The sequence below is a fragment of the Podarcis pityusensis genome, assembly GCF_964106645.2.
Source record: "Podarcis pityusensis genome assembly, chromosome: Z".
Lineage (NCBI taxonomy): Eukaryota > Metazoa > Chordata > Lepidosauria > Squamata > Lacertidae > Podarcis > Podarcis pityusensis.
The window spans coordinates 31,977,743-32,000,035 of record NC_138044.1 but is presented as its reverse complement, the minus strand read 5'-3'; the positions used below and the strand labels follow the sequence as shown (position 1 = coordinate 32,000,035).

At 45.5% G+C, this 22,293-nt stretch overlaps 1 protein-coding gene across 1 annotated transcript; it reads right to left on the bottom strand.

The window, feature by feature from the left end:
- Positions 1 to 3,885: 3,885 nt before the first annotated feature.
- LOC308468180 (transmembrane protein 47-like) lies at positions 3,886 to 16,118 on the bottom strand. Its single transcript, XM_080990147.1, has 3 exons — positions 15,715 to 16,118; positions 6,302 to 6,442; positions 3,886 to 4,653 (listed from the first exon to the last, which is right to left on the bottom strand). Exons 1-3 carry the CDS (start codon positions 15,917 to 15,919, stop codon positions 4,472 to 4,474), a joined length of 528 nt encoding a protein of 175 aa, XP_080846273.1. The 5' UTR covers positions 15,920 to 16,118; the 3' UTR covers positions 3,886 to 4,471.
- Positions 16,119 to 22,293: the final 6,175 nt, after the last annotated feature.

Below are 22,293 nucleotides of genomic sequence, written 5' to 3'. Positions count from 1 at the left end.
TCCCGGCCTATAGAGTGAGATGAGCGCACAACCCTAGAGTCTGGCAAGACTGGCCCATACGGGCAGGGGTACCTTTACCTTTACCTTTAACCTAAAGGCAAAAATATGTGAAACCCTATAGGGAGACAATTGGCTGTTTTGAAAAATGTCTCTCAAGACAAAGTACCTTTGAGAATCTGCCCAGCACATTTCCCCAACCATGGAAAGCAGCTCTCAGATAAATTGACACAAGGACAGTGTCTCTTAGGTGCAAAGTTAACCTCATAGAAAACACATGCATAATAGAAAATCATATTCCTACTATGCATGACTTTTTCTGCAGTATGCATGCTGAAATGGACCAACATGGTCAGAGTCAGAGAAGGGAGACAATGTTACTAAAAAGAAGAAGAAATGGAGTGTTTTCATTGGTACAATAAGATGCAAGAAAATACCAACCCACACATTCTTTGGGAGTTATAGTGAAATATTTATTTATCAAAGTAATTATTACTTATTTTACTGAACTGTATCTTATTCTCCCTCTCTCTCACACACACACACCCTTGTTGAGAAATTTCCAAGGTTTCATGCCAATGTTGGGCAAGGTAGAAGGCAATGGGAAGCGGAGCAATGAAATGACTCTTAACTTAGTACTGTGGGCTCCATTCCACTTGTGCAAAAGCCAGGGGTTATTCTGAAAGCTCCCCCCCCCCCCCGCAAACTTTCAATCTAGTTAAGCAAGAAGTATAATCATAGTATAATGATTATAATTATACAATGATTATATATAATTATATAATAATTATATAATTATATATAATTATATAATGATTATATAGTATAATGGACGAGGGTGGCGTTGTGGGTTAAACCACAGAGCCTAGGACTTGCCGATCAGAAGGTCCGCGGTTCGAATCCCCGCAATGACAGGGTGAGCTCCCGTTGCTCGGTCCCTGCTCCTGCCAACCTAGCAGTTCGAAAGCACGTCAAAGTGCAAGTAGATAAATAGGTACCGCTCCAGCCGGAAGGTAAACTGTGTTTCCGTGCGCTGCTCTGGTTCGCCAGAAGCGGCTTAGTCATGCTGGCCACATGACCCGGAAGCTGTACACTGGCTCCCTCGGCCAATAAAGCGAGATGAGCACCGCAACCCCAGAGTCGGTCACGACTGGACCTAATGGTCAGGGGTCCCTTTACCTTTACCTATAATCATAGAGGAAAGTTTCCAAACAGCCAAAATTACTTGAGAGTGCAGAGTGAGGCTGATGAGGGGCATGACACAGCGAGCATCCTGAGGACCAGAATGGCCTGGAGGGCTTCGTTTGGCCTACAGCAGACATGGCCAAACTTGGCTCACCAGCTGTTTTCAGACTACAATTCCCATCATCCCTGACCACTGGTCCTGTTAGCTAAGGATGATGGGAGTTGTAGTCCCACAACAGATGGAGGGCCAAGTTTGGCCATGCCTGGCCTACAGCGTAGAGGCTCCCTACCCCTGTTATAAAATAAGTGATAAGTGTAGCTGGTCTGAGAGTTGTTTGGAAACCCCTATTCCCCGCACTCTATATTTCCCAGTTCCCTGGCAAGAGGGATTGATGGCTAAACCACTCAGAATTGTCACTCTGCAGGGAGAATAGGGGTCTCCTAACAACTCTTAGTAAACTACAATTCCCAAAATTATTGAGCAGGGAGGAGCCATGACTGGTACAATACAGTGGTACCTCAGGTTAAGAACTTAATTCTTTCTGGAGTTCCGTTCTTAACCTGAAACTGTTCTTAACCTGAGGTACCACTTTAGCTAATGGGGCCTCCCGCTGCCGCCGTGCCACCGGAGCACGATTTCTGGTCTCATCCTGAAGCAAAGTTCTTAACCCGAGGTACTATTTCTGGGTCTGTAACCTGAAGCGTCTGTAACCTGAAGCGTCTGTTACCTGAGGTACCACTGTATTGCATTTAATGTTAGGTACAGATGTGACTGATGTGGTCAGCACTGCAGAGCCTGACCATAGCCACATGATGGCACAATTTTCTTTATTTCTTCCTGCACTTTATACTTACTATCAAGGTATGTTCTATGGCAGTCTGTGGCTGTGCCGACCTCATTGCAAAGGACAGCAAAAAGAAACTTTGAAGGTGACGTACGGTATTTTGAAAGAAAGTGCTGATATCAAGGGAAGCTTCTGAGTGACATAGAATATTTTTCAGGCAGAAGATAAGAAAAGTTAATTTGGTAGGCAGGTAGATTGATTGGTTATTGGTAGATTTTCACATCCTAGTGCCTTGCAGATGTTTGACACTATCTACAACTCCCATCAGCCCTACTTGGCACCAACTCATGATGGGAATTGCAGTCCAAAACATCTAGAGGACACTCAGATGAGTAAGGTGGTGGGTGGTGGTTTTTACAACTCTGTAACAGCTGCTCCATATGCACCAAACACTAGGATAGTTGTTTAAAACCCTGTCACACTCAGATTTCATGATGGGGCAGGGAGAGGGAATTCATTTATCTGGCAATAAGTAAATGAGACCGTAACTAATTTGTATTCTTATGTTTCCCAAGTGCTGAGACAAAGAAGGAAGATACCTTGCCTTTATTTAGAAAAGCACTGGACTTTACCTTTAGTAGAGAGAAGTGGGACCTGCAACAAAATGTTGCAGTATGGAGTACTCCTGTTCAAAATGCCACCCATGGCCTCTTCTACATATTCCATTGTGTTCTTCCCTCCCTGGAGAGTTCCTGTTTCCCCCTTCCAATAGTTAGTCAGTGTCCACTGAGGATCCGGGCCTTTTACCTTTTCACCATGTTACCAGGCCAAGTTGAAGGTTTTTGTGTTAACAGAGATAGCACTGAGCAACTTGAGTCCAGGATACCTTAAGGACCGCCCCCACCCCACCCCGAGTCCTTATATCCCAGCTCGATCACTGAAATCACGCGAAGGACTGTTGTTAGTTGTTTCCCAGGTTACAGAGACCCAGCTTGCCTCAAAACCAGAAATTGGGCATTGAGTGTTGCTGGGCTCGCAGTGGAAGGCACTTTTCTAGTGGAGATTCAGTAGGCCCATCACTTTCAACTTTCAGGCATCTCTTGGGGTTATTTTTATGCTGACAGCGCCTTGTAGTTGTTGACTTTAAATAATAATAATAATAATAATTCTGGTCATTATATTCTTTGTATGACGGGGTGATAAAGAATTACCTTTATAAACAAAACAACTTAAGTGAAATCTAGTCTTTCTCCATTAGCTGTTGAAAAATCATCTCAGCTTCTACATTCAGGTTGTTTGGTTTGTTTTAACAGAGTAAGCCATGTGATATCCATTTATGAAGAAGTCAGTCTGAGTAGAGCATCTGCTTAGGACACAAAAAGTCCCAGGTTCAATCCCTATCATATCAGGGAACACTCGTTTGAAATCCTAAGGTGTCACGTTAGTGTAGATGAGACACAGCCCACATGGTGTCCTCTAAATGCCTTGGAATACAACTCCCCTCATCCTTGAACAAATGACCATACTTGCTGGCGCTGATAGGAATTGTAGTCCAAAACACTTGAAGTCACTATGTTGCCTACCTCCGGTGTAGACAAAGCGAGCTAGATGGGTCAATAGGAGCATTTCCTATGTCCCATTTGTGTGTGTGTGTGTGTGTGTGTGTGTGTGTGTGTGTGTTCTGAAAGAGGCAAAGAAGTTGAATGGTGCTGCCTTCCCAATTTCTCATCCACTGTGCAAGTAACATGAGTTTCCTTACTGATTTCAATCAATCAGATGTGACTGTTTCCACCTACACTGATACCTCCCCACCAACCCTGACCTTTTCAACTCCATTCTCTGCACAAGTCCCCCCCAGGAATGCTGAGCTGTTCAAAGCTTTCACATACATACAACACAAAAACATGCACCATGGCAATCTCATTTTAATAGGTTGGTTTATTCAACTCTGCAGCTACACAAACCCACACACTTTCTGCACAGAGCAGGGACCGAGATCACCACCAGCAAACCAGTCTCTGTGCACTTCTGGTTTCCCAGGATCAAGTGGATTTACTACTGATATGTTTACAGATCCAGTTGACTTCACCCTATGCTCCCCCACCTGTCTCCTACACCATGTGAAAGGGTGTGTGCTAAGCACCTCAAAATAAAGGCAACCAAGTTCTACTTCAACACAGGGGGTTGTTCTCTTTAAAAATAAAGACAACGTTTCCTGCATAGAATAATAGAAACAAGCGAAAGATCTCAAGCTAGTTATTCTGTGGAGAGGTATGGCTCTTTTATAGTTTTTCGTTCCTCTAATTCTTTGAAGGGTGTCCAACTCAAGATCTCTGCATCTTCATTTTTCAAGGCGTCTGCCAGCATCTTGCCAAGATGAGGTGCACATCTGGAAGGGCCAAGTGTGCCAATCCACCACTCCTTTCCCCATTTCATCTCTCTCCTCTTGTCTACCAGTCTGGTCCCAGCAGTCTGATAATCCAGTCCAGCTCCATCTGCCTGCCTCAATAGTATGCATCTTCATACAAATCTGTGCGTAAGCAGTAAAGGATGGCAGCACCCAGCATGAAGACGGCAGATCCCCAGCCTAAGCCGTAGCCCCAGTTGAACTCGTGGTAGCTCTTCAGCATGCTGCTGTCGATGAATTTGATGGGGTAGAGGATTAAGGCACAGACATGCAGAACCACTAGACCAATCCAACAAAGAAAAAAGATTTGTTAGAAATCCAAAGAAGGAAAATACACTTGTTCCATGGAGACTTGTTCGCAACACTGGGGAGATCAGGAACAACTGATCTCCAAGTCTGCCACATTCTTGTTTCTGTGTTTACCAACATTTAAGACAAGGTCATTAACCTTTAAAGCCCTATACGGCCTAGGACCCTCATACCTACAGGACCACCTCTCCTGGTATGTCCCACAGAGGACCTTATGGTCTTCAAATAAAAACATCTTGGAGATCCCAGGCCACAGGAATCTCCTGCAGAGCCAGGGCTTTTTTGGCCGTGGCCCCGATCTGGTGAAACGCTCTGTCTAGACTAGGGCCCTGCGGGACTTGACATCTTTCCGCAGGGCCTGCAAGACAGAGCTGTTCCACCAGGCCTTTGGGCAAGCACAGTCTGGCCTCATCTCTCCTTCTGTAGTCCACATAGAACTCTAGCCCAATGGTCGCCATTCATTTGATCCCAAATTGATTTTAGAATGTATTATAATTAATTGACTGTGTGATTTTACATACACTGTGTTATTTTTACTTGTTGTTAGCCGCTCTGAGCCCAGCTTTGGCCGGGGAGGGTGGGATATAAATAAAATTATTATTATTATTATTATTATTATTATTATTATTATTATGTCAAATCTCGGTCCCCAAACGCCTCTGTTCTGAAACGTTTTGGCTCCCAACCAAAAACGTTTTTCGGAAGCCGAGCATCCGATGCGCTTCCTGAATGGATTACATTCAACAACCGAGGTTTGACTGCATCTGCACTATACATTTAAAGCATCATGATGCTTCTTTAAAAGTCATTGCTTTCCCAAAGAATCCTGGGAACGGCCACCCATGGCTCCTTTTGTGAGGAGGAAGGATGGGATATAAAGTCAATAAATAATAATAAGCAATAAGCTTGTTAAAGGTGCTGACAACTTTTCCCCCAACAGAGCTACCAATCTCAGAGTTCCCTAGGAAGAGGGATTAAGTGATTGTTAATCCACTCTGGGAAATGTAGCTTTGTGAGGGAACAGGGGCTGTCTAATTATTCTCAGCACCCTTAACAAACTACAGTCCCCAGGATTCTATTAGGGAAGTCAAGGCGGTTTAAAGTGACATGATAGGGCTTTAAATGCCTGTTGCAGATTTGGCCCAAGTTCATCTGGAGTAAAAATGGAAAGGGCAACCATTGGCAATTAGCTAGGCCTTACCTACAGGTCCATTATTGATGCTGCTTGGGTATCTGAAAGGGCATATTAGGCAAGCCCATCAAGAACTTGCAAGGTATTTTTTGAAAGAAGCAAAAAAAAAAAAAAAATTGCAAAGAAATGGGGTGAATGGAAGGGGTTTTAAGCTATAACGACTGTGATTGAACATTGCAACAAAGCATATCATATATGGCTCCCACTTCACTCCTGGCCCAGCAGCAAAAGCAGTGAGCCTTGATATTTAGCCGATTTCTGATTTTAACTTTTCTATTTGTTTTTTATTGTGTGGTTTTATGTACAATTGTTGCAAACCACTCCGGTTTTATTTATTTTTATGAACAGCGGTATATAAATACATTTCAAATAAATAAATAAAAGCAGCATAGAAATGAACAGAAGCAGAGGTTAAAGGATACGTACCAGCAGCAAAAAGGAGGATGGCAACAACCCGGTAATAGCGCTTATAGATCCCCAGGCAGAAGGAAGTCAGAGACAGGAGGAATGACAGCAGAGTAATGGTGGCTGCCGTCAGGATTAACACCAAAGCAGCTATTTGCCAGTCTGTAGGATGAGAAAGGGGTGGGATAAGGAACAATTGTGAAAAATACTCTCAAAGCACTATCAGCAGACATGAGGGTCTTGTTTAGTCACCAAGAAACCTAGTGACATACACATATGCTGTTTTAGATCAGAGCTTGTCAGCTCAAGGACTACATTTCCACATGGGACACTTTTCGAGGACCACATGCCTGTGGTGGGTGGGGCTGGGGTGGAAGTGAGCAGAGGAATACAATAAATGTGAATTTTGCCTTTGTGTGGTAGGCTGGTTTCTACACACAATCACAAACCCCACGCTGTCCTCCATTCCAGCAAGCAAAAGGCATGGTCAGTGTTCAAGGACACATTCCAGCTATGCAAAAACGCTCGAGGAGTTTATAATAAAATTGTTTAAAAGGAGGGTGCAGTGCAGGGCTGGTGAGGTGTGTGTGGCCTGGGAAGAATCTTGAGGGTCAAGAGGGTAGGTGGGCTGCCATTGACCCCTGGGCCTGAAGTTCCCCATCTCTGCTTTAGAGCCCACAAAGCAAAAATCCCCAAGGAAGAGGGATGGATTGTTAAACGATGCCGGAAATTCTGGCTGTGTGAGCGGAATAGCGGTCTCCTCTTGGCACTCTTAACAAACTAGTTCCCGGGATTCTTTGGACTGTTTATAAAATTGTGTGAGACTGCTTTAAATGTATAGATGGGGCCTGTCTCAACAAAAAACAACAACAAAAAAACCCAATACAGTGGCACCTTAAGGCAGGCTTCCTCAAACTCGGCCCTCCAGATGTTTCGAGACTACAATTCCCATAATCCCTGACTAGCTAGGGATCATGGGAGTTGTAGGCCAAAAACATCTGAAGGGCTGAGTTTGAGGAAGCCTGCCTTAAGGTCTAACTTACGCACCTTACTAATTTTTAGGGCTCTATTGTTTCTGCAGAAGTGTAGCAATCAGTCCTTGAGAATCCACTTACTCAACCCAGTTGCTGAACACAGCTTCCCATCAGCCAATAAGCTGCACAGACTCTGGCTCCATCTTGGCTGGATATACAAATTCGGCTATTCATGTGTATAGACATTTACTCTATAGCTCTGCCAAGGCATCCTGCTCCTCCCCTCTGCATAGGTGCTTCTATTTTGGCTGAGTAATCACTGGCACTCACAGCCTGATCACTGGAAACTGAGAGAACGAATGCTTATTCTAACAGAAATAAGAGCTGAATTTCCAGCCAAGTTGCCTACTTGATGCATAAATCATTTATCCTGTGATAAAAAGTGAGAAAGGCAGAGCCTACAGACTTGTCTAGTCATGGAAATGTGAAGTTGTATTTCTCACCTCCAAACCTAACGCAGAGTATCCCCAAGGACCCCCACCCCATTATTTTGTATTTATTGAGGACATATATCACTTAGGTCTCTGACCATCTGGGGTCCTCTATGACCATCCCAGTATTGGCCATGAGAGCTAAAAAAAAAGGGGGGGGGACTAGGTTTGGAAAGACCTTCAATGCAGGGGGTATAAGTGAGGCATCACCTCCCCTGCTTCTAAGATTCCCAGAGCTATCTGGCTGGCCTCTATTTGCTAACAAATGGCAGGACTAGACATAAAATCACATAAAAGATGGGGCAAGCTTGTTTTCTCCTGCTTCAGAGGCTAGGCCTCAAACCAATGGCTTCAAGTTACAAGAAAGAAGACTGAGACTAAACATCAGGAAGAACTTTCTGACAGAAGGAGCTGTCCAATACTGGAGCAATCTCCCTCCAAAAGTGGTGGGCTCTCCTTCCTTGGAGGTTTTTAAGCAGAGGCTGGATGGCCATCTGTCATGTGTGATCTAGTTGAGATTGATGCATTGCAGGGGGTTGGACTAGATGACCCTCAAGGTCCCTTCCAACTCTAAAAGTTCTATGAGCTTTTACTACTGTGAACATCCAACAAGCATCCAACAAGACTCTTCCATGTTCTTATTTCCCTGAGCCTGAAAGGGCAGCATACTCTGGGCCTTTGGCTGCTGGGAGGTTGCCACACCATGCAGACAGAGCCATAGGTCAGTGGACCATCTACCTCAGTATTGTCTACACTGACTGGCAGCAGCTCTCCAGGGTTTGGGACGGAGGGCCTTCCCAATATGTCAATGCTGCAGAACTGAACCTGGGCCTGAACCTCTGCCATCGAACTGTGTTTCCTCCCAAAATGCTTTGTATGCAGAAGGTCACGGGTTCAGTCCACAGCATCTCCAGGTAGAATTGGAAATTTCTGCTATTGAAACCCTGGAGAATTGCGGGCAGTCAGTGCAGACAATACTGAGTTCTACAGCAGATTGACTTGGTATAAGTCAATCCTATATTCCTGCCTCCCTTGGCAAGTGGAAGACCAAATTGGCCCTATCCTTCACAGATAAAGGAGCAGTAGCTGCGGGATACTCGCTCCCTCTCCTCCCCTCCACTCTGCTTCAACTACCAATTTTTCTGGAACTGCTGCGGTGATGGAGATAGCATACTCTGTCCCCATTCATCACCAGCGAGAGGAGTGTATCTGTTTGTGAATATTGGTTTTTAAATATTATTACAACCTGTCATCTGTAAGCCACTTTGAAAATCATTTGATTGCAAGGTGTGGAGATTTTATATATATATATATATATATATATATATATATATATATATATCCAACCACACCTTGCAATACATATTTATATGATTTGTCGGGAGGTGAGCTTGCATAGCTAGCACAGTGTGATGCTGTGCATGTACGAATTAGGAAAAAATAAGGCATAGGCTTCAGCTTCCAGGGAATCCCATTTAAACAAACTAAGTAAGTAAAACAACTCCAAATTCCTAGCCCTTGTGACTATGGAAGCCACATTGAAAGCATGCAAACAAATACCTGCTGATTCTCAGAGGGCAGAGGCAGATTGAATAAGACCCAGAGAGCAGGTCTTCAGAACCCTGCGCAGCTGCTTACTGCCCTCCCCAGTAAGAAATGCAAAATTATGCAAATTAAGGAACTTTGCCTATTTCTGCTTGTATATGCACACGTGATTTATAGAGACCACAGGAAAGGTCAGTGGCATCAAACAATACATGCAGCTTCAGTCAGCATCAGTCACCTATACCAGGAATATATTTAATTTTATTCCATAGTATAATGGCACATCTTCAGCGTAAGCAACAAGACAAGGGAGAGGCAGCATAAGGGGGAGTTGATAAAACAGCTTTCTAAGCAGACACATGGATAAAGCATATCCTGGGATGGGAATGGTTCTGAACCGGGTTGGCACAGCAGAAAGCAGCTAGTGAATCATCTGGAATCACAGGCCCTTTTACTATCTGCCTATTGTGACAACAAAGGACTGGTTCCCAGTTCCTATTAATCAGCAGTTAATTGTGACCAAGTCAGATGCAGCAGCAAGAGGTCTGTTTAACTTTAGGGACATCTGTGGGGCAAGGAGAAAGGGGCCTCCTTTTTGAAGGATGACCCGGCTAAATTCCCACAATGTTTCCGCCCAGCTCTTCTCCACAGCTTTTAAAATAATGGCTGTCCGGGAGTGCAGTTCGGTAAACTGTGACTCTAGAGCAGCCTTCCTCAACCTGGATGCTTTGAACTACAGTTTCTATCACCCCTGACCACTAACCATACTGGCTGGGGCTGATGGGAGTTGTGGTCCCAGCAACCTATGGAACATACACAGATTAAGACCTTGAGAGGCCCTCCAACATGTTGAGGCCCCAAACTGGGATGCCCTTCTTCCCGACCATACTCCCATGCAAGCCACGTGCCCTGCACGAGATCATGGAGCCTAAAAAATGTGCTTTTCCGGGGCCATGATCTTGCATCTACACAAGCAGTGCCAGATTTATGTATAAGCTAAACAAGCTATAGCTTAGGGCCCCACTCTCTCAGGGGGGCCCCAAAAAATTAAAGGAAAAAAGTGTTTGCATTATTAAGTTTGTTATGAATAAAAAATCATTATAAATTACAGCTTAATAATTATTTCACTATTAATATACTTCTTAATTGTGTTTCAGTTCAACAATTACTTTGATAAAATACATATTTTGTTAAGTGCAAGTGGATTTAGATACCTATTAGGTCCATAAATTACCATATAGCATATATTCAACAAAAAAACAGCGACAATTTGTTGTTGACAAAGAACAGCTGGACATATAAAGGTCCCCATTACCTTCAGTAGCTTAGGGCCTCATCAAACCTAAATCCGTCCCTGCACATGAAATCAGAGCCTCAATAAAGCACTTTTTCGGGGTGAAATCATGGCACCCCAAATGGCCACTGTGCTCGTATGGAGGAAAATGGGATGTTCTGGTTTTTCCAGGACACTTGCGAAGAATGGTACACTATAAGTACATGCTTACTCTGCCTACTGGATAATCCAGTACTGACCTGGGGGGCACCAGGCTGGGGGATGCTGCTCTAGAGTCTAGAAATCCTGGTCTTGTGACAGAAAGGAGGTGGGCAACTGTCTTATGTCCTCCCCCGCCCCTTTACATGCTGATGTGTATTATATTGTTCAAAGTGTGGCAAGCAAACCCAGCTGCTGTCAGGAGTGCTGGACTTCTGCTCAAAGGCCTTCCTATGACTACTTCCTGCAGGTGCTAAGAATGTCAAACTATTCACTTCCCCAACAATGAGATGCTGGGCAGGACAGACCACGAGGCTATCAGCAGACAAGACTGCCTTTGCAACTATGGTCACATCCACACCAACAGTTTAAGGCATATGACTTCTCCCAAAGAATCCCCAAAGGGGGCTGCTAAGGGCACAGGGAACTGTAACTCTGTGAGGGGTAAAACTACAGCTCTCATTGTTCTTTGGGGAAAGCTTTAATGCAGGGGTCAGCAACCTTTTTCAGCCGTGGGCCGGTCCACCGTCCCTCAGACCATGTGGGGGGCCGGACTATATTTTGGAAAAAATAATAATGAATGAATTCCTATGCCCCACAAATAACCCAGAGATGCGTTTTAAATAAAAGCACACATTCCACTCATGTAAAAACACGCTTATTCCCGGACCGTCTGCGGGCCGGATTGAGAAGGCGATTGGGCCGCATCCGGCCCCCAGGCCTTAGGTTGCCTACCCCTGCTTTAATGGATGGTGTGGATGCAACCCAAGGAAGGCAATTGACAGCTGCTTCAATGTTTACATGACATCCCCTGCACTCCTTTCACCACCACCCACATCCCAATTTCGAACCAGACTTACTGAGCATGCTCCAGTATGCATTTCTAGTAGGACTGCAGCTCCTAGGAACTGTCAGCCCAGGACTTGGAAAAACAAAAACAGAACCATACAGAGCAACTGAGTCACCACTGCTCACCATCCTGTTCCTGGCACAGCTGGGATGACTCAGAGGTTCCGCAGCCAGCTGTGAGGCATCCCCGCATGCATGAGGCCCTAACTGATCCAAGATCCACAGAAGAGCTTTCCGGATAAACAGAATAATTTTCACTATGCCAGAAGTGGTTTAGAGAACAGGGTGGCCTTTGCCTCCATGGGAAAGGCAGCTACACTTTGGATGCCAGAGGGAGAAGGAGGAGCTTTCTCATCGGAGATGGATGGAAATGCTAGATTTAAAAATAAAGTGATTTTTTTATTTGTTTTGCTGAAGGCCTGCTGTAGGGACAAGGAACCAAGCACAGGGAATCATGATTTGATCTAGGTGTTTGGGCTTCACCCCCCTGTGGGATTTGAATTCAAGTAGCTACAGGGGAATTCTCAAACCTGAATCAGGCGTGGGGGGCATTCGACCTTCCCAGATGTGCCTCAGCAACAACTCCAGTCAGCCCTTGCAAGCATGGCCAAAGGCCAGAGATGACAGCTGTTTTCAGCAACATCTGGAGGGCTGCAGGTTCCCCAGACAAGTGATACATCCCTACTGAATACCTTCACTGTTCCAGCTCCACCAGCACCCTCAGCTGCCAGCCCTTGCTCTCTTTCTCAAGCTGCTTGTATTTTTGTCTCAGGAGGAGACTGGAAAAGTCAGTTTCCCAGTTCTAACTTGCAGCAAAGAAAAAGCAGACTTTTTAATTATAGAAGCCTGAATTGAAGAATCTCTACATGAAACAAAAATGGACCTAACTGCTGCAAATTTGGATGGGTGTGTTGGATTACGGGTGTCTGCAGGATTATTATTTTTCTGGCAGAGGGCAGGGTAGTTAAAAGCTATAAATAAACAAACACATGCAACTGAAAGGTGGGAGCATGCAGGTTTCTCATAGAACAAAAGAAAAGTACCTGCACATTTTGCCTCGTATCACAGGTCCTACAAATGCTAGAAGCTCTCTTTTTAAACGGAACGCTGTGGAATCTGGGGATCATGCTTCATCCAAGGCAAGGGCAACTGACCTCTCTGTCACCTCATCCACCCTTCCTTCATGGGGACTCACAATCTGAGTTCACCCAAACCCCTCTTCTATGAAGTCTCCCACTCCTCAAGCTGAGCAGGGGAGAGCAGAAGACAGTGAAGGACTCTAGCCAGTAAGCAGGTGGTCAGCAGAAGAGCCTGACAATAAATCACAGGTTTGAGCGCAGCCTGGATAGCAAATGCCACACATCTGTTACTCTCCTTGCGAAGACTAAAGAGCTTTCACACCCAAGACAAATGTCAAACTCTTCTCTCCTCCTCCCCACCTAACACCCCCCCCGCCGCCATTTCCAATTTGCAAGCTTGAATTGCTGCAAAAAGGAAAGAAAAATGCCTTTACAAGGAGTTCCCCAGCTGCCTCCCCCAGCACCTGCTGCATTTCTGATTATTGTGTCTCAGGCTCTACTGCCAAAACACTATAGGAAAAGCAAATGCCAGCGCTTGTTCAATAGGTAAATGGCCCTGTTGTGCTATTATGTGGTAACCCGTGTGCTATAAACTAGGGAGAAGGTGGTAGCAGCAAGCTACTTTAAGAGAATCTGAAAAAATTAAGAGGGTCACACTTAACCTTGAGGTATTCACTGCACCTTGAAACTTACACTGAGGCAGCAAGCAGGTCTCACTTCCACCCCCTTCACCTGATGAAAAGGCAACAACCCTTTCTAGGAAATCTACTGCCTTACCGACCACCATTCATGCCTCCCTAACCGGAAGCTAGGCCACTGTCGTGTATGTACCCGGGGCTCCCCTTGAGGCCCGCTTGCAAATTTCTGAAGATTCATAAGCTGGCAGGCTAGCTCCCAATGGAGGCTGACTTGGATATGATACCAGAGTGCTCTTTATTGCAGCCTCCAATAACTCATGCTGTGTAGTGGAACCCAGGTTCAAATCTCTATTCCCTTGGTAACCTTAGGACAGTCACTCTATTTCTGCACAGCCTACCTTACAACGGTGATGAAGAAGGGGTGTGTGTGCAGGCTGCTTTTTAAAATAAACAATTATTCCAAGACCCCTGCTTTCCTGGAAATATTTTTTTTAATAGAAAAACAGAAGTAAGACATTTGCAACAGAACAAGAGGCCATGTCCCAAAGAGCCAAGAATACGGTCCTAACAAGTTACAGCTGCCAGCAGTCCAAATCCCTGGACACTGCTGCAGTGGGAACTTCTTTACAGTCTTGGCAAACCAGATTTACTTACACCAGGCAAGTCCTCCTTTTAACCCAAACCCTTCTGCTGAGTGAGCCTATTGTACTAATGCATACACAGCCCCAAACCCTACAGCTGAACTTGGGGCCTTTCCAGACTGGTGTTTTTGGGGGGAGGGTGTATTCCATAACATGTCACTGGTGCAGTAATACTACATTTAGTTCCACTTTATTAGTGATCTTGTGATGCTTCCTCACTGTTTCTGCACTACTGCCATCTTGCACCATAGCTGACGGAGAGCAGGCCAACTACCTATCCCCCTCCCCTCCCCCCAAAAAAGAAAAAAAAACATTTATGGTATGAAAAGTTACAGGATTTCAGCAGGATGCTATGTCATGTGCACTGATTGGAAACAAAGCAGTATGTTCACCCCAAAACTTCTGCTAGCACAAACAGTACTGAAAGCAGAATTGAATATGACCACCCTGATACCACCATGAGCATGTTACCATTATGACTTACTTTACCGGTATATCAAAATCAATGCTGCTTCAGGAATGGTCACTGCAGTTATTTTATATATACTGTATTTTGGCTGCAATCCCATGTACACTTACCCAAGGGGTAAGTCTTGTGTGCTTACTTCTGACTTAGTCACATTTAGGATCACACTCTCAGTGGTGCACAAACCTTCTTTATGACAACCTTCATACAGCTGCTGGCCTTCTAAGTCTACACAACAAAAAAGATTGTTGTCCATTGCAGACGTTTTGGCTTCAATACCGAGCTAGCTTCCTTTCCCCCCCTTACAGACCCTCATCCCTCTTTGATTTAGCATCTGACCTGCTCAACAACTTTCTTTGCTGGTGGCCACCCCTAGACACAGCTCTGGTCTCCAGCAGAAGAGAACACACCCACACCCAACATCTGTCAATTGAAGAGATTGCCTCACACAGCCTAATGGTAGCACTGGCCTTGTATTTCCCTCTGACTCCACTGCTTATGTTTTATGCATGCATATGGAGTGTGGCAGGAGCAGATTGCAAGTCTTAAAATACACACAAACAAACCCACACATATAGGCACATAGGAATCTGCCCTACACCAACCCAGACCATTAGTCAATCTTGCTCAGTACTGTCCACACTGACTGGCAGCAGCTTTCCAGGCAAGACTCTCTTCCACCTCCAGCTGAAGATTCCTAGGAATAAACTTGGGATGCTCTGCTTTCAAGTTGGATGCTCTACCACTGTGCTGAAGACAGCAGGTGCCTGAGATCACACTAACCCCGCCCCCTCCAACACCCTGGCCTGCTGGATGTTGTGCATATATATGACATTTGGGATGCTGTTGGAACACAATTCCCATTCTCCCTGGCTATGCTGGCTGGGACTTGTAGTCCAACAGTATCAGGGAGCCAGGGAGGGGGGCACATGTTCTCCCATCTGTTCAATGCAGAAAGCTGCCTTACACCAAGTCAGACCACTGGTCCACTCAGCTCAGCATCTTCTGCCCTAGTATTCTTCAAGATAACACTCCATGCAGTTGATAAAAGTATATTCTAGTTCTCGGGAGCTGATGCCATTAAACTCCCATTTGGTGGGATGAGGCAGGATTTCGATTTTGGCAAATGCCTAAAAAATAAATACTGCAATACTTTGCCCACCCACTCCGACTTTTCCCAGGCGCAACCAAGTCTCTTTGCTGCCCGACTCTTCGTGCATGTTTCCAGCATTTCTAACTCTCCCCGGGGGCCCCCTTACCAGTCTGGAGGGTGGAGCTGCACTCCCAAACACCATCCCGGGCTTGCATACAAGACACCCAGAGGGAGCGGGAGTAGCGCTCCGACGTGACCCAGGCAGGGCTCAGAAGGGCCGCCACGTCTAGGGCGAGAGCGATGAAGGCGCACAGCAGGGCTATCAGCTTGAAAGGGCGGAGCAGGAAGCCATCCTCATCTGCGGCCGACATCCCCACGAACTGCTTTGGCACGGGTGAGAAACCGTCGGCGGACGCGAAGAGAGATGCGGGACAGGATTAGGAAGAAGGCGCCCGTCGGCTGGATGTCTGTCTCCGAGAGCGCACCGATATCTGCGGCAGCTATTGGCTCTGCAAAGCTATTGGCTCTGCAAAGCGTAGGAGGAGGAATAGCAAAGTTTGCAAAGTTTGCAAAGCAGCGGCCCCGCGTGTCCCTCCCAGCCACAGATCCCACCCCTTTGACCCCGCCCCAGGCACTGTCCGGCGGGGGGGAAGCGCTCCGGTTCCTAGAGGCAGCCGGACTTTCCTGGACGATGAAGCTAGGGCTGTCTGTCTTTCTGCGTCAAACTGACTTTTTCTTTTCTTCCTCTATCAAAGACACCTGTTCCGTTAACAGCTGCATGGCAGGCTGGAATCATAAGCAAGCTCTTCGCGCGCCCTGATTATCCGTGCGAAGAAGGCTAGACCCGATTAATTTCTACCTGTCGTAACAGGAGCTGGGGGGAGAGTGCGGAGAGTAGCAATCCAAACTGGAAGGCAGAAGCTGCTCGCCCCTCTTTTGTATAGTTTCCGAGCTCAGAACCCGTCTATTTAGCAAAGGGTACCTTGACTTGTACTGTATATGCATTAGATCTGAACTGAAGAAGGATTGAGGTAACAGGTGATTTAATACTGGTCCAGTAAATAGCCCCAACGATTATGATGGGAGTAGAGGGAGAATAACAATAAACTTCATAATCCTTATCACATTTATATCTTGCCTTTCCCACCGACAAGCTGAAGGCTGCTTAACTTGCTGTCTCCCCAGCCCCCCCATCCTGCTACTTGAGGGAAAGGACAAAGAATGATAGAATTGTAGAGCTGGAAGGGGCTACCAAGGGTCATCTAGTCCAACCCCCTGCAATGCAAGGGTGGCAAGATGGCGGCCACTCTCCATTCTGCATACAGAAGCCAAATGAACCAGCAGTTGACTCTTACTTAGGTGCTAGTGAGAGAGATGGATAACTTTGCTGCACCTGAGACAGCATGCCAGGCTAGGGAGCTGGGAGCTTAGACTGAGCCATGGGGCTACCATGGCTGTCCTCAACATCTGCCGCTTGAGGTATTTGCCTCCTTTTGCCCCATAGTAGAGCTGGTCCATCTGCTCCCTTTATCTTCTTCACAGGTTCACTGTATTAAGGTTGCCCCTTTTAGGCTATAGCTTTCACAGGACAGCTATTACAACATTTAGTTTTACAATATGCGAACCAAAATTGTTTATTGTGATGATGTTCTGCTGCAACACACTTGTTCACTTCTCTTGCGTGTAGGGACATGGTACTTTGGTTAGAGCCACATTCCATGACATTTAGAAGCCTATGTAGAATTGGGAGAGAACTCTCAGAACTGAAAATTTGTGGTCTAAACCATAGAGCCTAGGGCTTGCCAATCAGAAGGTCATGGTTCAAATCCCCGCGATGGGGTGAGCTCCCGTTGCACGGTTCCAGCTCCTGCCCACCTAGCAGTTCAAAAGCACTTCAAGTGCAAGTAGATAAATAGGTACCACTCCGGCGGGAAGGTAAACGGCGTTTCCATGTGCTGCTCTGGTTTGCCAGAAGCGGCTTAGTCATGCTGGCCACATGACACAGAAAGTTGTACACCAGCTCCCTTGGCCAGTAAAGCGAGATGAGCACCGCAACCCCAGAGTCTTCTGTGACTGGACTAACAGTCAGGGGTACCTTTACTTGTAGAAAAGAGTTGTACAGTGGTACCTCTGGTTGTGAATGAGATCTGTTCCGGAGGCCCGTTCGCAACATGAAAAGAGCGCAACCCACAGCAGCGTGTCTGCACACACGTAGGCTGCAATTTGCTGCTTCTGCGCATGCACGTGATGTCATTTTGCGCTTCTGCGCATGTGCAAGTGGCAAAACCCTGAAGTAACCCTTTCCGCTACTTCCGGGTCGCCGCAGGACGTAACCTGAAAGAACGTAACATGAAGCAAACGTAACATGAGGCATAACAGTATTTCCTAACGCTGGTGAATGCTCAGTGGACAATAGTTGTGGAATCTGTGGGGAGTATTTTTGGCAGGGGGAGGAGAAATGGGTCTGCTTGATCTGGGTCTGGGGTCTAGGGGAACCTGGACTACTTCATTTACTTTTCACACTATTCTCATTCACTTTTTACATCACAAGGTAATGCAGTTTTTAAAAGATTTGAATTTTTCAATTGTCCAAATGCTTTTTTTAAACTTCCCATTTGGGGGTCTGGCTGCCCATTAAGAAAACAAAAACTTGCCTGTTTTGTTTGGATTCTTCCCTCCAAGTCACCAACCCTATTTCACCCCCTCCTCAAATGTTTTTGTCTGGCTGAACAATGCCTCTTTCTTGCCTGGCTGGGGGACAGTGAGAGGTGTGTGAATCTGTGTAGCCTTCTGGTAAAATTTACAATTATTGCTCTGCCCACTTTTGCTTCTGTCTGTGCCCCTCACTGGCATGTGGTCCCTGAAAGGTTGTTCAGACTGAAATGTGGCCCTTGGTCTGAGAAACATCTTCCACTCATGATCCGAAGGCACTCCTATCACCATGTTGAGACTATTACATCCAGAATCTAACATTAATGAACTACACCACTGCTAAGTGACTGAAGAGAGACATCATTTGAAAAGCAATTTTCCAGTCTTCCCTTACCTAATTTGTCCGGAAGAATTATTTAATGTGCATGTTTGTTTTTTAAAAAAAAGTAAAGAAAGTAAGAAAGGGAGGGGGAGAGAAGGTATTGTCTCAGTTGCAGTGTGCTGCATTATCATCATCCTCCTGCCTCCCCCAATTCATGTTCAGAAATGACAGGTGTGAGCTTTGCACAGTGGGTATGCACTGCTTTGTCTTGTTTTGTGTCTATTAAACACCTCATCACCCCTTACCCTCCTTCAACCTCCTCTTCAGGACCTTATAAATAGCAGGGCCAGCTGCCAGGGAGCCGTGAACTCGGTGAACCTGTTGTAATATTACCCAGGAAGGCAACAGAAGAATGGAATGCAAGTTCCCCTCTGACTCCCTGCCAGGTTATGCCAACTGCATGTGTGGGAAACCAATTCTTCCTATAGCTAAGCAAGTGGAATGACCTGGTTGAGATGGTGCAAGAGGATAACATAGCGTAGACCGTCCCTTGTAGGGATATCAGCACCTACAAACTCACTCAGTTCAATGCACAAAAGGCAGGCTTGGTGGAATCATGTGGACTGGAGAAGTATAATATAAATATATATATGTGGATATAATGAAATGTTTCTTTTTAAAAATGGGGGGAAACTGTCAAAAGAAGGGCTAAAATTGGTCAGTGGTCACAGAATGCTGACTGGTTGGGGGGTGAGGTGCAAAACAGGTAGGGACAAAATGGGATGAAGCAGATAAACACCTGAATGGGTCAAGGCTGGTCCACCCATGAGGCAAATTGCCTCAGGCAGCAAGATATGCAAGCAGCAGATCCAGTCTCCAAGGAATGCATTGCCCATCAACTTTGGGGGGTTGGGCTGGCCCCCTCAAATATTTTATGGGGGCGAAGCAACCTCAGCCCCTAGGAGTTGACTCCTCTGTGTGCCATGATCTACTTTTTATCAATATCTGAGCTCAAGGTTCAGGTAGGTAGCTGTATTGGTCTGACGCAGTTGAAATAAATAAAAAAATTGTCCAGTAGCACCTTAGAGACCAACTAACTTTGTTCTGGGTATAAGCTTTCATGTGCATGCACACTTCTTCAGGTACAGTGGTACCTCGGGTTAAGTACTTAATTCGTTCTGGAGGTCCGTTCTTAACCTGAAACTGTTCTTAACCTGAAGCACTACTTTAGCTAATGGGGCCTCCTGCTGCCGCCGCGCCGCCGGAGCACAATTTCTGTTCTCATCCTGAAGCAAAGGTCTTAACCCAAGGTAATATTTCTGGGTTAGCGGTGTCTGTAACCTGAAGTGTCTGTAACCTGAAGAGTCTGTAACCCAAGGTACCACTGTACACTGAAACAGAAGTCACCAGACCCTTATATATATGGGGTGGGGGTTTTCTCAGAAGGGTAGTAGGAGATGGGTGATTGACTCAATGGATATAGTAAATCTGTTGATAAAAGCAAGGGATAGTGTGCAGATGACCAAAAATAACTTTAGCATATTTAATGAGACAGGAATGCAATATCTCTATTCAGACCAGGTCTCTCCATAGTTTTCAGTTTAGTAATAAGTTGTAATTCAGCAACTTCTATTTCAAGTCTATTTCTGAAATTCTTTTGTAATAAGACAGCTGCTTTGAGATCCTGTATTGAATGTCCTGGGAGATTGAAGTGTTCTCCTACTGGCTTCTCTGTCTTGTGATTCCTGATGTCAGATTTATGTCCATTTATGCTTTGGCGTAGGGTTTGGCCTGTTTGTCCAATATAGAGAGCTGAAGGGCACTACTGGCAATTGATGGCATACACCTCAAGGTCTAACAGATCAGCTTTGAGAGTGGCTGAGAACAAGTTAATGGACAAGTTAATGAACAAGTTAATGATGAGGTCATTTCTTGAACCATCTGCTGAGTCTTTCTCTAAATGCCTCACACTGGGGACCAAATTCTCCTGTCAGTTCCAGCTGCGGTCATATTTTTCAAGCTCATTACCACCAACAACATTCAATCTTCTTTCCAATGGAAAGAATCTCTTCTCCAAGCATTGCATCCAGCCCTCTAAGCATCACATTACCCTAATTACAGAGGCACACATGGCAATCCCACGGCCCATTATATTTGCACCTGGATGGGAAATGGGCTGTAGCCTTCTCCCACCACAGGCCAACCTACATGTTTCATCTTCTTACTAATATGTCCAACTGCTAGAAGCACCCTTTGCTGTTTTGAAAATGGAGGCCCTCAAGACCATCATTGCATGTAGCCAACATGACCTGCCAGCAGCAGGATAATTGTGTGCAAGGGATGTTAAGAGGTCAAGCGTGACCATACCCTGTGCAAACTAAAAAAGTGCAGGAGGAAATTAAGACATGAATGGCCAAGCCAAGCAACACTCCAAATGAGGCTGGTTCCTCTACATGTACTCTGGGTACTCTACCCATTTACCAGGGAAGCCGCACATTATTGCTTCCATTCCCCAATGCACTGAGTTCAAAATTGGTACAGTGGTACCTCGGTTTAAGAACAGCCCTCTTTATGAACTATTTGGTTTACGAACTCCACAAAACCGGAAGTAGTGTCCTTGTTCGTGAACTTTACCTCGGTCTAAGAACGGAATCCGAATGGTGGAAGGGCACTGGCGGCAGGAGGCCTCATTAGGGAAAGTGTGCCTCGGTTTAAGAACGGTTTTGGTTTAAGAACAGACTTCCGGAATGGATTAAGTTCGTAACCTGAGGTACCACTGTATACTGAAAATCACAATCCTATTTAAAATCTGTTTGTACTTCACAATGCTAAAAAGGAGGGTTTCCAAATATGTGGCCAACACCTGCAGGATCAGTCCTACCATTAGGCAAAAGGAGGCAGGCACTTCAAGCAGTAAATGCTGTGTGGGGGAGAAGCAAAATAGCCACCCCAGCTATTCCCTTCTTGGAGGGTAGCCCTGTAGGTATACTATTCAGCCTGTTTTCCCCTCCTAAAGTAGCATGTTTCCTCAGGTGTACTGTTATTGTTTGTGCCTCCTCCTATCAATGCTGCATTGCCTTGTTGTGCTAAAGGGATGTTCCAACTTACAACAGACTCTCAAAATTGCTCAGTTAAAGGGCTTGAATTCCCCCCATTCTCAACATCTGAAGTTTATGCTCTTGAGGCAGCTTTGGACAGAGTGCTTTGTGCATTCTCTCCACATCCTGCAGCTGAGATGCAAACCTGGGATTAGGCTATTCAGCCCATTGACAAAGAACCACACTGACTTAGTGCCTTCCAAGGATTCTGGACCATCACATTACATCATCTGCTGTGGTCCTCCCCATCTACCACATGAAGGTGCATCCAGCATCACTTTTTGTAGGGCTTTAACATCATCCACAGGCCTCATACTAAGTGCAAGTGCCTTTGAAATATCCTGTATTTTATTTGATAGGCCCTTAAATGCTTAATTGCATTTAAGTTAAACCTTGTGTCAATTGCTTCAGAATATCATTAGGAGACCCCAGCCCTCTAAAATTATGCACATCATTTTCTGGGTTATTAGCAGACCGCCCCACAAAAATTAGGCCATTAACTGTCTGGGATTCCCATACACCACAAGGTGCTTTTAATCCTTTTTTCTTTGGGTCTGTGGTCCTTGATTGCATAACACACCTGATCCCACAATTAGAAGACTTTCATGTTTTCATAAAGACATTTTTGCTCAATATGTCGACAACTCGAGTGTGGGCTCCTGGGCTAACCCAT